This window comes from Pinus tabuliformis, chromosome 3_1 (assembly GCF_031772625.1).
Source record: "Pinus tabuliformis cultivar Carrire ecotype Pingquan chromosome 3_1, CPIR1, whole genome shotgun sequence".
NCBI lineage: Eukaryota > Viridiplantae > Streptophyta > Pinopsida > Pinales > Pinaceae > Pinus > Pinus tabuliformis.
This window is the reverse complement of record NC_142301.1, coordinates 185219929-185234080: the sequence shown is the minus strand read 5'-3', so window position 1 is coordinate 185234080 and position 14152 is coordinate 185219929. Positions and strand designations below refer to the sequence as shown.

Sequence of the window (14152 nt, the reverse complement as noted above, 5' to 3'; positions counted from 1 at the left end):
CTCAATCAACAGAGCAGCCTGGACCATCTAAAAAAGGTCCCCCAAAGTGCGTGACAAAGACACTTGAAAGTGTTCATCCTGATGAAGTTGGAAAGGCAGGAACCAGAAATTCAAACCGGCAAAATGGAGGTGATGTAGATGACTCTAATTCACCTGTTGATATGGATGTTTCTTATGATTGTGAATTGAACTTGCCTACAAATTTTGAACCAACTTCCTTCAAAGAAGCTGCTTCTCATGATGAATGGAAAGAAGCGATGCAAAAGGAGTATGATGTCCTCATAAAGAACGACACTTGGAAGCTGGTTGATCCTCCATTAGGAACCAAACCAATTGGTTGCAAGTGGGTCTACAAGAACAAGTATAAAGCTCATGGCTCACTTGACAAGCACAAAGCTAGGGTTGTGGCAAAAGGTTTTGCATAGAAGGAAGGGATCGATTATGAGGAGACTTTTTCCCCCACAGCAAAATGGGCTACCATACAGACACTCTTTGCACTAGCAGCTCAGAACGGTTGGAAAGTCCATCAAATGGATGTAAAAACTGCTTTCTTGAATGGAGATCTAAAAGAGAATGTTTTTATGTCCCAGCTTGAAGGATTTGTTGTGAAAGGACATGAACATAAAGTATGCAAACTTGTGAAGTCCTTGTAGGGCCTCAAACAAGCACCATGAGTCTGGTATGAAAAACTAACTGAACATCTTCTGAAACTCAATTTCAAACATTTTGATGTTGATGATGCAACTTTATTTGTCAAGAAAGATGGCAAAACAATTGTATATCTTGTGGTATATGTAGATGATCTTTTGATGACAGGGAACAATGAAAGCTACATTACATCCATAAAGAAGGAATTGGGGAAAAGTTTTGAAATGACTGATTTGGGCTATGTTCATTACTATCTTGGCATTGAAGTAACCCAACATCCAACGTCCATATTTCTTTCTCAAAAGAAATACATTGGAGATCTGTTGAACAGGCTTGGCATGACAGAGTGCAATCCTCTTACTACTCCAATGGAATAAAATTTAAAGCTCACATCTATTGAAGGAAAAGAATTTGAGGATGCAACAAACTATAGACAACTTGTAGGAAGTCTCAACTACCTAACTACCACCAGACCAAACATTTCGTTTGCTGTTGAAATCCTCTCCAGGTTTATGCAAAAGCCTTGTGAGGGACATTGGTCTGCTGCAAAAAGAGTTCTAAGGTACTTGAAGGGAACTCAAGACTTTGGAATCAAGTATACACAAGTGGACGACTTCAGCTTGATTCGATACTCTAATTCAAACTTCGATGGAGACAAAGAAACCGGGGTATCAACTTCAGGATATGCTATGAGTCTTGGATCAGGAGTTGTCTCCTGGAGATCACGCAAACAATCAGTTCCAGCAGATTCCACAACAAAAGCAGAATACGTGGCAGCAGCTGAAGCAACAAAAGAAATTGTGTGGCTCAGGAAAATTCTTGAAGATTTGCAAGTAAAACAATTACAATCAACTCCACTCATGATTGACAATACCTCTACACAAAGTTGGCCAAAAACCCAAAGTTCCATGATCGAACGAAGCACATCAATACTAAATATCATCTAATTCGACATCATGTTGAGGCCAAAACAATCCATCTCCGTCATTGTTCCACAAATGAGCAAATTGCAGACATCTTCACCAAAGCGCTTGGAAGAGAAAAGCTTGAACGATTCAGAATGATGCTTGGACTCACCAACATCCCTTCAGATTAAGGGGGGGAATGTTGACACATAATCCTTGTGATTAGGTGAATTTATGTAAATAAATAAATTAGAAATATGAACAGTCATCGGGAGATGAACTGAACAGTCTCTCTCATGTATATAATAAAGACTTACCTGATGGAATAAAACAGTCAAATCATTTTTGCCTTATGGAGTTACTGCCTGGCCTGACAGCCACCTCTATTTATACTAAAACATTGAGCACAAGTGGGGTTTATTTGGTTGCTCGCCAACCTTTACGAATTGTCCCATAACATAAATAAATTCATATCTCCATGAATACTTATCGGAATCGGATGATCTTTAGATCAATCCTACACCTCTCAATGAGAGGGACCCGAGGAAAATATCAACTTCCATTAATAAGATGACCCACATGGAGTTTGGCACTTGCCAATTTTAACAAATACTTTGAAGGCACTAGTTGTTTATGTATTTCATGCTTATCTTGTGTATTTATGGTTATTGTTCATATCAGTTTTGCTTATAAATCTTAAAGAAATAATCTATTTAACTCTAACAATTCTCCTAGATATTCACATATTTTAACTTAACTTTTCATTAGGGACCACCCCCCTTAGCTAACCTACGAGATAGCTCAAACGGAGAGAGTCGAGATTAGCGTGACAGCCCCTTCTCTTAGTTCCCTGCCACCAACCACACCTTGTGGGGTTGAAGGCTTTTCCCACTGACTTGTAGGTAGGTATAGGCAACAGGAGTCAACATTTTTGGCACTGTTGTCAGGGACAAGTCTTCTTGTACCTGGGAAATACAACTAACTTTTGTTTTTTGCATGTTGAATTTTAGAGTTAGATTCTTGTTCAAGTGACGACTCCACTTATTTCATTTTCTGCAAGAATTTCTGCTTGAAGCTTGCTTCTTGTAGATTTCTTGCTAATCTTGGACAAGAGCCTCTCTCTGGTATCTATTTGCTCTTCAAGGGCCAAGTGAGCATGACATCATGAATGATTTGTTCGCCCCTTAAAATTTTACTAACATTTCAAGCTATTCGAATTTCATTCCGGATGAGGCCATTGAGGCTATTGAAGAGTTGCCTAGTTTTCTAGGTGACAATGCCATCAATACTAAAACTCACCTTAGGAATTTGCACCTTTGTGTGATAAAATGGTGCCATATGGGAGACCGTAGTTCAAATCTCATTGAGTACACTGGCCTGCTGTGGTGATAGCTAAAGGGGCAGATTCCCCAATCCCGTCTTGGCGACACGTGAGTCTGCTCTTGCTAAAATCATAAGATCTTAGTATATCAACTTGCAGGTAGTTGGATGTACTCCTGGTGTTATAGAGGCAACTACGAGGATTGATCCTAGGTCTCCCATAGATTAGGACTGGCAGTTACCGATTCACCATGCGATTAAAAAAAATAATGGTGCCATGATATTAACCATGAGGATTTTAAAATGAGACTTTTCATCTTTTCATTAGATGGAAATGCAATGGATTGGTTCATAGAATCACCTGCTAACGGTTTTGATTCTCTAGAATCAATCATTGACGCCTTTGAAGAAAAATATGGAGATAAAAGAAAGATTAAATCGAAATCAAATGAGAATGATAAGGATCTCATCAAGGGGTTGACTCAAATGATTAAGGATATGCAACTCAACCAAGTTCAACTCATTAAGACCATGGAAGTAAATCATGCACAACTAATAAAGTCCATGGAAGTCAATCATTCTAATCAAATGACCTCTATTCAAAACAGGTTGTTCGCCATGGGAGAAAAACAAGTGAAATTAATCAACGCCATGGAAACGACTCATGCCAAGTAAATAAGTGTTATGAAAGATTACAGGTACAAATTTTCCAACTTAGGTTAAATGACGAATGGGAAAAGAACAAAGAAACAAATCATAAACCTCCTGATCCACTGAAGCAGTCTTCATCTCATTATGAGGAAGTCATTTACTCCATTGAAGAATGGCTAATTGATGGAGACTTGGATAGCAAGGAAACTGAGGAGAATTAGGCTTATACTTAAGAAACGATCCATCACCTATGTCAGAGCATAAGTAGAATGGACAAAGGCAAGTCACAGAAGTATTGGATACTTCGAATTTTCCATCAGAGCATCTTCAAGATCGGGTAGAAAGGTCTACCTTGATCACATCAACAGCAACATCACAATCTGTTAAGAAGAAAAGAAAAAAGCGGAAAGGATTTGGTAAATCAGATGACCATGTACAACACAGTGTTGGGACAGATCAAAGTCCTAAGATATTCAGAATTGGACAGGGCACATCAAAAAAACCACCCATGGATCTGCCCAAAAGTAAGCAGGTTCTCAGCACAAACTTCATTGAAGACATCTGATGTCATGGGACATCTTTTTGTATCATATTTTTAACCTTATCCCTTGTCATTTTTGTTTAATTAGTTTGATTTCAAGAAAGAATTATCATTTATGCTCTTAGAATAAATTTCCATTTTTTCATTTATGTACTTGATTTCATTTGATGATATTTGGAATGGATATTGTTGATATATGTCTTGTTGATGGATGCAGATTCCAAATTCTTGCACACTATCACATTGTATTTAGCATGCATCCTCATATGGAGCCAAATGTTGACCACTTGAGTGGCACCTAATGATTATATGAAAGAGTCCATGCCCAAGGATGATCCAGACGACACTTGTACCATCAGATATCATTAGCCAACAGAGTTTTTTAAACTCTACTTCTATTTTCTCATCATATTTCTTGTACCCAAATTCCACACCCCGCTGGAAATTATAATAAGTGATACAAGTAATGATGAGTTTTGAGTCTGTAATAGGCCTAGAATGTTGGACTCGATCAGCAAACAAGTACATCTTGGAGTGTTTTTTTATCTGGTTAATTATCCCTTCTGTTTCAGAGGCGAATAATTTTCTAGGTTTTTTCACTCACGTTTTACCCCAAAGCCAGGGTGACGGTTTGAAAGTTGAGCCCCTAACACATCTTACTATCTAAAGTCGATGTATATTACCATACTAGATCACACAAAAAATTTCGTGGAATTTGGTTAGGTCTAGGTAATCATCTTTTAAATTTTTAGATTTTCCGCACTACGAAAATTGCTAATAAAATTGTATTTGCAATGTAATAAGTGATGTCTAGATAAATTGTATGGGGTATGAATAATGAAATTTCCACCTATCACCCTCAACTTTCTACTATGACACACTTTGAGGAGTTAAAAATGTGTTTTGAACCCTCAAAACCCATTTTTTCTAAGTTTAGTGGGAAATCTGACAATTAATTAAACCATAAAATCCACACATGCTGAATGTTGTGGAAATGAGGTGGAAAATTATGGGGGAACTAAAATGAAGTCCCAAGATAATGTGGACTTCTAAAATCAAGGAAAGGACATGTGCTCAAATAAAATCAAATTTCTGGCATTAAAGGAGAAAACTGCTTACTTGGAAATTCGAATTTGTGAAGTTAATGCACATATGGGAGGATTCAGGAGAATATTTGGTGGAGATTTTGTGGGAAATTGTCCCCACATGGGTTACCGCCCATATACACTTGTCATTCTATCTTAAAATTCGAATTTGGCACATAAGGGAAGAAGAAAATGATGTCCATTTGCCAGAATTCGATTTTTACACTTGACACTGGAGCTTCATTCAACAAATTCGAATTTCTCTTTGGGATTGTCACCTCATGCCACTTGTTTAATTACTTCTAAATTGGGATTGGCTCCAATGCCATTTGTCAGTCATTCTTCACTGGAATTTGCTCTGAACTCTCTATATAATAGAGCCATGGTCTCTCATATTGTACCATGTAATACGTTATTGGGTTTGAGGAAACGTTGTCATTTTGTACTTGTATACTTTCTTAATACAATCAAGACTTTGGGGCTATGTGGTTGGTGTTCTCTTGGTGTTATGAGGTGATGTCCTTTCTATTACTACTATTGTGTTTAATTTATTTTGCACATTGAATTAATATTATTTTATAGTTTCCCGGATGCGGGTGACATCACCGCCTATGCCGCGTGTTGAGGCAGTTAAGAGGCATGTGGCTTGTCACATGGGCCTCTGGCAGCCCGGACAAGCCACGCCATGCCAAACTGCTCGAACCTTAAATTCGCCGGAAGGCGATGCAATTGGTATTTTCGCAATGTCTCGGGGGGATGGGAATGTCGTTTGGCTGTCTCGTCTGGAGCAGAGGAGCGTTGGAGGAATGTACAGGGAGTTGCAGGCGCCATTCAATGCGCTGCAACATACGAGGAGCAAGGCGGTTAATAAGGAGGCCATCCTTACCGCTCAGATGAATCACAAACCAGTCGAGTGGGTAATTGCTTGGGATTCTGACAATCCAGAGGAGTGGGTAATTGCTTGGGATTCTGGAGGTATTGCTGGAGAGGCAGGCCATAGCCATATGCCGAGGGAGCGACTTAGGATGTGCAGTCGCAGAGGCATGTCTCGAGGGCGCTTAGGCTCCCAGAGGCCTGAAATCTCTCCTCCGTCTTCACTTGAAATCACCTCTGAGCAAAACAGGTCTCCAGGCCGTAATGCCAGAGGCAATTGTTGGGGTATGCCGGAGTGTGGCCATGCGGAACATCCAGCCATTCGCTACAGAATTCCCTGTGCCTTTGCTAACAATACTCTCATAGTGTCTGTTACTGTGGAGCATTGCAGCAGTGTTCGGGGGCGCATGGACACGGTGACAGTTCCGCGGGTCGAAATGGAGACTCCCACTGTGGATTTCACGCGCCCGGTCCAGAAGGATGAAGCTGGCCCCAGCGAACCTGATCGCAGAAGCTCGAGTCCGGGTAGGGAGCCTGTGCAACGAAGCTCAGACAAGGGCAAGGGAGCTGCGGAAAATCTCAAGGGACCTGCTTCTGATGAGCCGCATTCCACGGATGAAGATTAGCGCTGCACTCGCCAAGTCTGGGAAGCAAGGGATGAATTCCTCTGACCTTTTCATTTTCAGTTCTTTGCATTTCTGTCATCTAGCTCAGGACGGTAATCTCTGTCCATATCGCCATAGTTTCAGTCCACGCGTCGTCCATCATGTTCACCATGTTGTCCATCATCCACCGTGTCATCTCTGGAACTCTTCGTGTCGGTCACAGCATGTTACGTGTCGGTCTCAGTTTGTTATGTGTCGCTCCTCTCAGCATGGAAGTAATGTATATGATCTTCGTTGAAGAAACAGGGCTTTGGCCTAGCTGTAATTTTTGTAACATTTTTGACTTTTTTGTAATATAAATAGATCAGTTTTACGGAGAAAAAAAAAATATTATTTTATAGTTGTCATCTTGCTTGGATTGATGTGTGTAAGTTATTTTGTGCATATCATTGATTTAGGGTAGTATTCTAAGGATAAGTTTGTCAATTCATTTTAGGAGAAATGATTGGTTTATCTTATTCATTATATTGCTCTAATCTTGTGCAAACTAATTCGTGTTCAAGTGTGTAGGAAAGATCTTTTGTATTGTGCAGAAATCTATCTGGAAGTGGGAGAAGTCTTAATTAGATCAACTCACTCCTAGAGTCACAGCGATCCAAGACTCGATCATTTTTCGCTCCAAGTTTTCCATCCAACGAAGAGCAAAAGGGAGTTTTCTTAGTCTATAGCTACTTAATCATCCATTTAAAATTCAAAATACTTCTTTGGTTCTAGTTCTTTCAAAGTTATATCTCCTATTCAAGAGTCATTTCTAAAGCTAGGCAAGTATTGGGATTCACTCCCATTACTTAAGCTAGTACTTTGTAAATTAAATTATAAGTTTAGTTTTGGTTCATTTTCCTAATTTCACACTGAAAATTGGTATTTTTTGTGTTTTGTAGCGCATAGGCTTGAGCATTGGGCAACAAGGAGCTTGAGGAGAAGCTTTGGAAAACTACTCACTCGTGTGTATGTAAGACCCCCTCACTTTGTCCACTGACTGATTTCTAGGGAGGCCATAAGCACTTGGAAGAGTATTGTAAATTCATCTAGGTTGTGGGCCTTTTGAGCCATATGAATCTCTTTTGGAGAGTTTTTTCCATCTTCAAGTCTGTTGTTGTTATATTTTTGGTGAAAGAGTTTAGCTTTGTTAGAGTCCCATCTTTGTAAAGATCTCTCTCGTATTGTGGACTGCCTTCTTAGAGGCATTTTTATCCGGTTTAAGCGCTAATAAAAAATTAAAAAAATTGTTGGAGAGAGCTTGGGATTTTTCCCATGGAATCTCCCTTCCTCATTTAGAGGAGGAATTCTTATGGGTGGCCTAATCTTGCTTTTAGTTTTTTTTTAGTTTTCCAACTTTTAAATTTCATATTGTGCATGCTTAAAATAATACATTTCACTCCACATGCAAATTTTTACTAATCTTGTATTTAAATTCCCACATGCATACGCTCTCAAGTTTTGCAAACTATTTATCTTTGAAGCATTTGCATGAATCATTAGTTTAATTTGGGGAATTAACACAATTTACACTTTATCTAGGCATTTTAGTATATGAAGGTCCAAGCCTCATTAAAACTTACCTCCAACTTAAGTTGGTTGAATAGACTTTTAGGGACCCTCTACCTCTATTGACTCCTCATTGTGAGATCCAAACATTTGGGCGAGGATGAGGTCTGAGGACTAGAGTCATCTTTACCCCATTTAAGTGCTAATAAAAGATTAAAAAAATTGTTGGAGAGAGTTTGGGATTTTTCCCATGGCATCTCCCTTCCTCATTTAGAGAAGGAATTCTTGTGGGTGGCCTAATCTTGCTTCTTCTTTTTTTAGCTTTCCAGCTTTTAAATTTCATATTGTGCACGCTTAAAGTTAATACATTTCACTCCACATGCAAATTTTTACTAATCTTGTATTTAAATTCCCACATGCATAAGCTCTCAAGTTTTGCAAACTATTTCTCTTTGAAGCATTAGTTTAATTTGCGGAATTAACACAATTTGCACTTCATCTAGGCATTTTAGTATAGGAAGGCCCAAGTCTCATTAAAACTTACCTCCAACTTAAGTTGGTTGAATAGACTTTTAGGGACCCTCTACCTCTATTGACTCCTCATTGTGAGATCCAAACATTTGGGCGAGGATGAGGTCTAAAAACTAGAGTTCAATTGTAACTTTGCCTTAGCACTAATTAATAAAATAAACCAAGAATGCATTCCATCATATTTGCTTTGTTTGCAAAGTTCTTAAATTTCTTTCTATCTTGATGGCTTAAAGTCTCACATGCAAATCTTATTTCAAGAGGCACTTTGGATGCAAGAATTGAAAATTCCTTTTAATTTTGCAACAAGTTTAATTTTTCATGTACTTGGAAATTGACTCATCTTGTGGTTTAATTATTGTCATAAAGGGTTGATTTCACTTTCAAGTACTATTATTTTGGGTTGCAAACTTAATTGCATGTTGTCATCTTGGTCTAACATTTGAGTTATTTTTCTATCCTTTTGGGCAAAATAGTTTCCATGCTTTGATTTGTAGACTTATTCATCTTGAAAGCATTTATAATATCTTGTGTTAACAATTTATTGTTTATTTTTCAAGATTATTTTGGCTTTCCATTTGAAAGCATTTCACTTCATTCTAAGCAAATACAGTTTCATTACTTAAAGAGCAATACTTTTAAGGCACTGGTTGTTTATGTATTTCATGCTTATCTCATGTATTTAAGGTTATTTCTCATATCAGTTTTGCTTATAAATCTTAAAGAAATAATCTATTTAACTCTAACAATTCTCCTATAAACTCACATATTTTAACTTAACTTTTCAGTAGGGACCACCCCCTTAACTAACCTAGGAGATAGCTCAAACAAAGAGGAGTCGGGATTAGTGTGACAGCCCCTTCTCTTAGTTCTCTGCCACCAAGCACACCTTGTGGAGTTGAAGGCTTTTCTCACTGACCTATAGGTAGGTGTAAGCGGCAAGGTAAACAGGCCCATAACCCATCGTTGGAGAAAGCACCCCATACACAACTCTCACATAATGTGTTCATTTATTTATTCTTAAACAACTATTTTATCCTAATGTCACCATAAATCATTGCATTTTCTTGTTCTCAGTTTGGTCTATCATGTAATCTAGTTATTTCTTTGTCTAGCATACTTGTGCTAGGGTTTATTTCTCTCTGTAAAGCTGTCCATCTCTTGGCTGCCCTGGACATTTTATCTCTTTCTTCAATGCAGAATTTGGGTTGGTTTTGGTTTTGTTAGATTCTCTTGCTAACATTGTGACTCTCAACATGGTACCAAAGCAAGTGTAAACCAATTCAGTAGTTGTTTTTAACACCAGCGCATCTTTCTAGAGTTTCTTAGGGTTTAAAGTGCTCTTTTCAGTCAGTGCGCTCTCCTCTTTTTGCTGCAGATTTGTTTTCCTAAAATTGCTCGTACTTCTTCTTTCTTGGATCTATTAAGCCAATTTTTTGACAACTTGGACAGGGCTTCTTTGTTTGTTATTTTTTTAAACCTAATGGAATTAAAATGGCCTATCGGCCGATTGAATGGGACTAATTATCGTGTTTGGGCAAACCAAATGACTCCCATTCTTCGAAGTAAGGATTTATGGATGTATCTAGCAAAACCTCTTCCTTTGGCCAACAATAAACAATGACCTCATAAGACTAAAAAATGTTAAATCCCTCAAGCTAATCACCCAAAATATTGAGCCAAATATGATTCATCATACAAAGAACAATAAAAGTGCAAAGGAAATATGGGATGCCTTCAAGAATTTCTTTGGAGTTGTGAATACTCAGATAAACGCAATCTTTCCAATCTCAAGATGGGTGACTTTGAAAGCATTGAGATTATTCGGATGTATAAAAACTTGAAGGCTGGCATCCTTATAGCATCCTTATATTAGAGGAAAGGCAAAAACAAATTCAGAATATGCAAGTATTGTTTTGAGTAACATCTCTTCATCATTCAAATCCTTTGTTATAATATATAGTATCCCACTTCTTTTGAAGGGATATATAACTCCTTCTCTTGAGGTAATTTTAGCTAAGCTTATTCAACATAAAGTCACATAGAGGAATATGGGAGAATTCCTCCTCCCAACCACCCTCTCCCAAAGTCTTCTTGTCATTCAATGCATCATTGTCAGATCTACAGTTTCAGCTTCAATGCCCTTTTCAACACTCGCATGTTTCTTTCTTTTGGGGAGGGGTTTTTACCTAAGGGTTTTTCTCCTTTTCTCTACTTATGAGAGTTTGTACTTGGGTACCTAATAAGCTGTAATGTTTCCGGGAAATTAATTTCCTAAGGGACAAAATAGCCTATCAATTCCTGTAGGCTATAGTCCTCAATAAAAGGGGGAAAACAACAAAATACTCTATGTTGGGCAAGTTTTGGGTCAGCTGGGCAAAGAAACCCAAAATTGGGGTTTGGATTAAAAATTACTCAATCAGTTTAAGAAAAAGGGACCCCTCTAGGAAATCTATAAATATGAGAGGGATAAATTCATTTTAGATCATCAATTGTGAATCATCTCATTTTTTTCAGCATTAGCTCTGAGGGTTTTAAGACCCCTTTCTCTTTGTCAATTTCGATGGTGAAAGATTCCACCCTAGTTGACACCTTCCTCTCTTTTCTCTCTGTTTTCGAACAGAAGTACTGTCTGAAGAAGAGCGAAATTCTTGGTGGATTGTTCTTTGTTTGGGCACAGGAATACTATTGGGGAACAGTGAATTCTGGTCTTGGCACAAGCATTTCCTGTTATTCTGTTTGACACGGAGATATCTTTGAAGATACAGCGAAGCTCTGTTTTGCCACAAAAAATCTACTGAAGGGGCAATGAGGTCTTGATCTTCTCTTGATCTTGGGCACAAGGATTCGTCTGAGGTACCGCAAGGCCCGCTATTATGTTCTGGGAGTTGATCTGTGGCAGAAATCAAAAGGAACAGCTGAAAGGACCCAATTTGAGTAGTCTCCAAGGAAGTCTTTCCTGTAGGAAGAAATTCAACTCGCTGAGGGTAACCAAGGTTTCTTGCAGGACCAAACCCTTGTTCTGTAACAAGGATTGTCTGTTCAACAAAAGTTTACAGTGATATGAACCTGAGTTTGAAGATCTGAAGTGAGCAGCCAAGTCGAGACCCATAAGCATGAAGGAGGAAGTCTATTACAGCAGCCACACTCAAGGAAAGGGTTTACGAAGGTCAGTGAGGGTTTCTGTCTGTAGTCCAGTGTGTTCAGCCCTCACCAATGCAGTTAGACTTACAAAGAACTTGTTTAAAGTCTGTGGAATTTTGTATTTGGGTTTCTTGGACTCTCTGCGGTAGCAAATACGTGTGTTTGTTGTGAACTATATCTATGCAACTGTTAACAATTATATTTCTGAAGTTGTGAATATCGGAACACTGCAACAGATTGGATGTGGTACTGTTGAATTACATAGTGGAAAAATCGTACAGTACTGTTATCACAGTAGTATCATTGCAATCATATTTGGTGAATTGAAGATTTAGATTGTGTATTACAATCTACATTGAATTATCTGGTTGCATTTTTATGAGAACCCTAGGTGAAATTAGGGCAAAATTACCCTTGTACCTTACATAAGCCTTTGTTGACGGGACTCAATTTTTTCTTATGTTACTACCTACATTTTGCTTAAAGGGAGGGAAGGGAGTGTTAGTGTTCTTTTCCAAGCATTGGTATTGTATTAGTTGTAAGGTCACACCCTTATCTGCCCAGTTGTCAAAGCTATCATTTGCTAACACTGGACCTCTTCCCATTTATATATAGTAGGTATCATCTTGTATTGAACAACAATAAGATATAGATCTATTTTCTGTTTTCTTTTATGGAATCTAGGATTGCCCAGTGGTCAAAGCTATCCTTTGCTAACACTGGACCTCTTCCCGTTATTATATATAGCAGGTATCATCTTGTATTGAACAACAATAAGATGTAGATCTGTTTTCTGTTTTCTTTTATAGAATCTAGGATTATCCACTATCTGGGTTAAACTCGGATTCCTACACTTCTGAGATATTCAAAGAAGCCTGGGTCTAAATATTTTTTGCCAAATTTTGGATTATATACAAATAAGAAGAAAACACATTGGCAGATGAGCATCGCCGTCGTTTTAGAATCAAATTCTTCCCTCATTTCTTGATTTTTGGATTGCTGATTTCTGTGCAATAAATGCATTTTTTGCCCTAGTTTGACTACTGATTATTTGCAAATACATGAGATTTGTGATTTGTTTTATTGCTCGGCAATTTTTTACGATTCTCATTTTTCAGACCGTTAAGAAGTTTATTGCAAAGTCCAATTTTTGCAACACTGGTTTAAACTGCATGGCGACCCTGAACCACATGTTAAAGAGCCTGGAGGAACGAATGGAAAGGTAGACCGGATCATGCTCTGTATCGAGTTGAAAAGAAACCCAACCCCCTTAATCTAAAAAATTCAATAACAGAAAGTCCACTCTGCAACAAAAATTCCATGCGACCGGTGGGCGTAGGGTTAAACATCCGCGAAAATCTGGATATCGAGTTCATGACCATGTTGAGGCCAGACCTCGTGGGGAATGTATAATAAACCTACATTTCCTAGGCCAAGGTACAGGATATAAGTTATGGGCAAATCATTGAAAATTTGATAGAAATCTTCTATGACCTGTAAATGGGTTGAAGACAAAAAAAATAAAGATTTAAAAAAGAGAAGATAAAACAAACTTACCAGGCCACGCCATGCTGGTTTAGCCAGAACTGCAGATTGCCTCCGAGACATTAACACCGATCGATCAACCCGCCCTGGTCAATTCCAACTCCAATTCCTCTTCCAAATGTTGCCACCATATAAGAAGTGAAGACAGAGTTGTAGCCTTGTCCTGCAAGTAAAGTTTGTTGACAAGCGAGTCCTCCGCTTAACTTGTGATGTTTTTATAAGAACGGGACAAAACCCGAAAACGAGGAGAGTTTTTTACTATAACTTCAATATTATCCATCGACGCCCATAGCAAATCACAACGAAAATACTATGAGCGGCCTTAAAAGGGAAAGGTAGCTCCTTAGAAAATGTAGGGCAGCCTTGAAAGGGAAATGTAGCTACTTAGAAAATGTATAAGAGGATGAGCGACCGCCACCGATCCTCGGTCTTTAGCCACACACATACATCGTTCGAGACCAATGGAGGTGTTGTAGTGGTAAATTGAGCCCACACGCCTGTAAATTGAAGCTACACACTTCCATGGTTTAAGGTCAACTACGGTGTGCTCTAGTGGCAGAGTGTGATTAGAAGACTCTAATTTGCGTTGAGTACCCTTTTTTATGGTGAATGGATAACTTGTAAGATTAATTTGGGTGAGAATCAAAATCAAATCTGAGAATTGTTTAATGCTATATCTAATATATCTTATTAGCCTCTTTGCTGGACTGGTTATAATACAGCATTCTGTTTGTATTTAGATCATTATATTTCTTTAAT

The 14152-nt window shown here is 38.3% G+C and overlaps 1 protein-coding gene across 1 annotated transcript in view; it reads right to left on the bottom strand.

The window, feature by feature from the left end:
* LOC149186417 (ATP-dependent zinc metalloprotease FTSH 8, mitochondrial-like) overlaps positions 1-13847 on the bottom strand; it is a 205063-nt gene extending 191216 nt beyond the window's left edge. The window contains exon 1 of the mRNA XM_089411000.1: positions 13406-13847. Within this exon, the coding sequence (XP_089267126.1) occupies positions 13406-13456 (51 nt within the window). The 5' untranslated portion in view covers positions 13457-13847. The remainder of the gene's footprint in view (positions 1-13405) is intronic.
* Between the last annotated feature and the right edge of the window lie 305 nt (positions 13848-14152).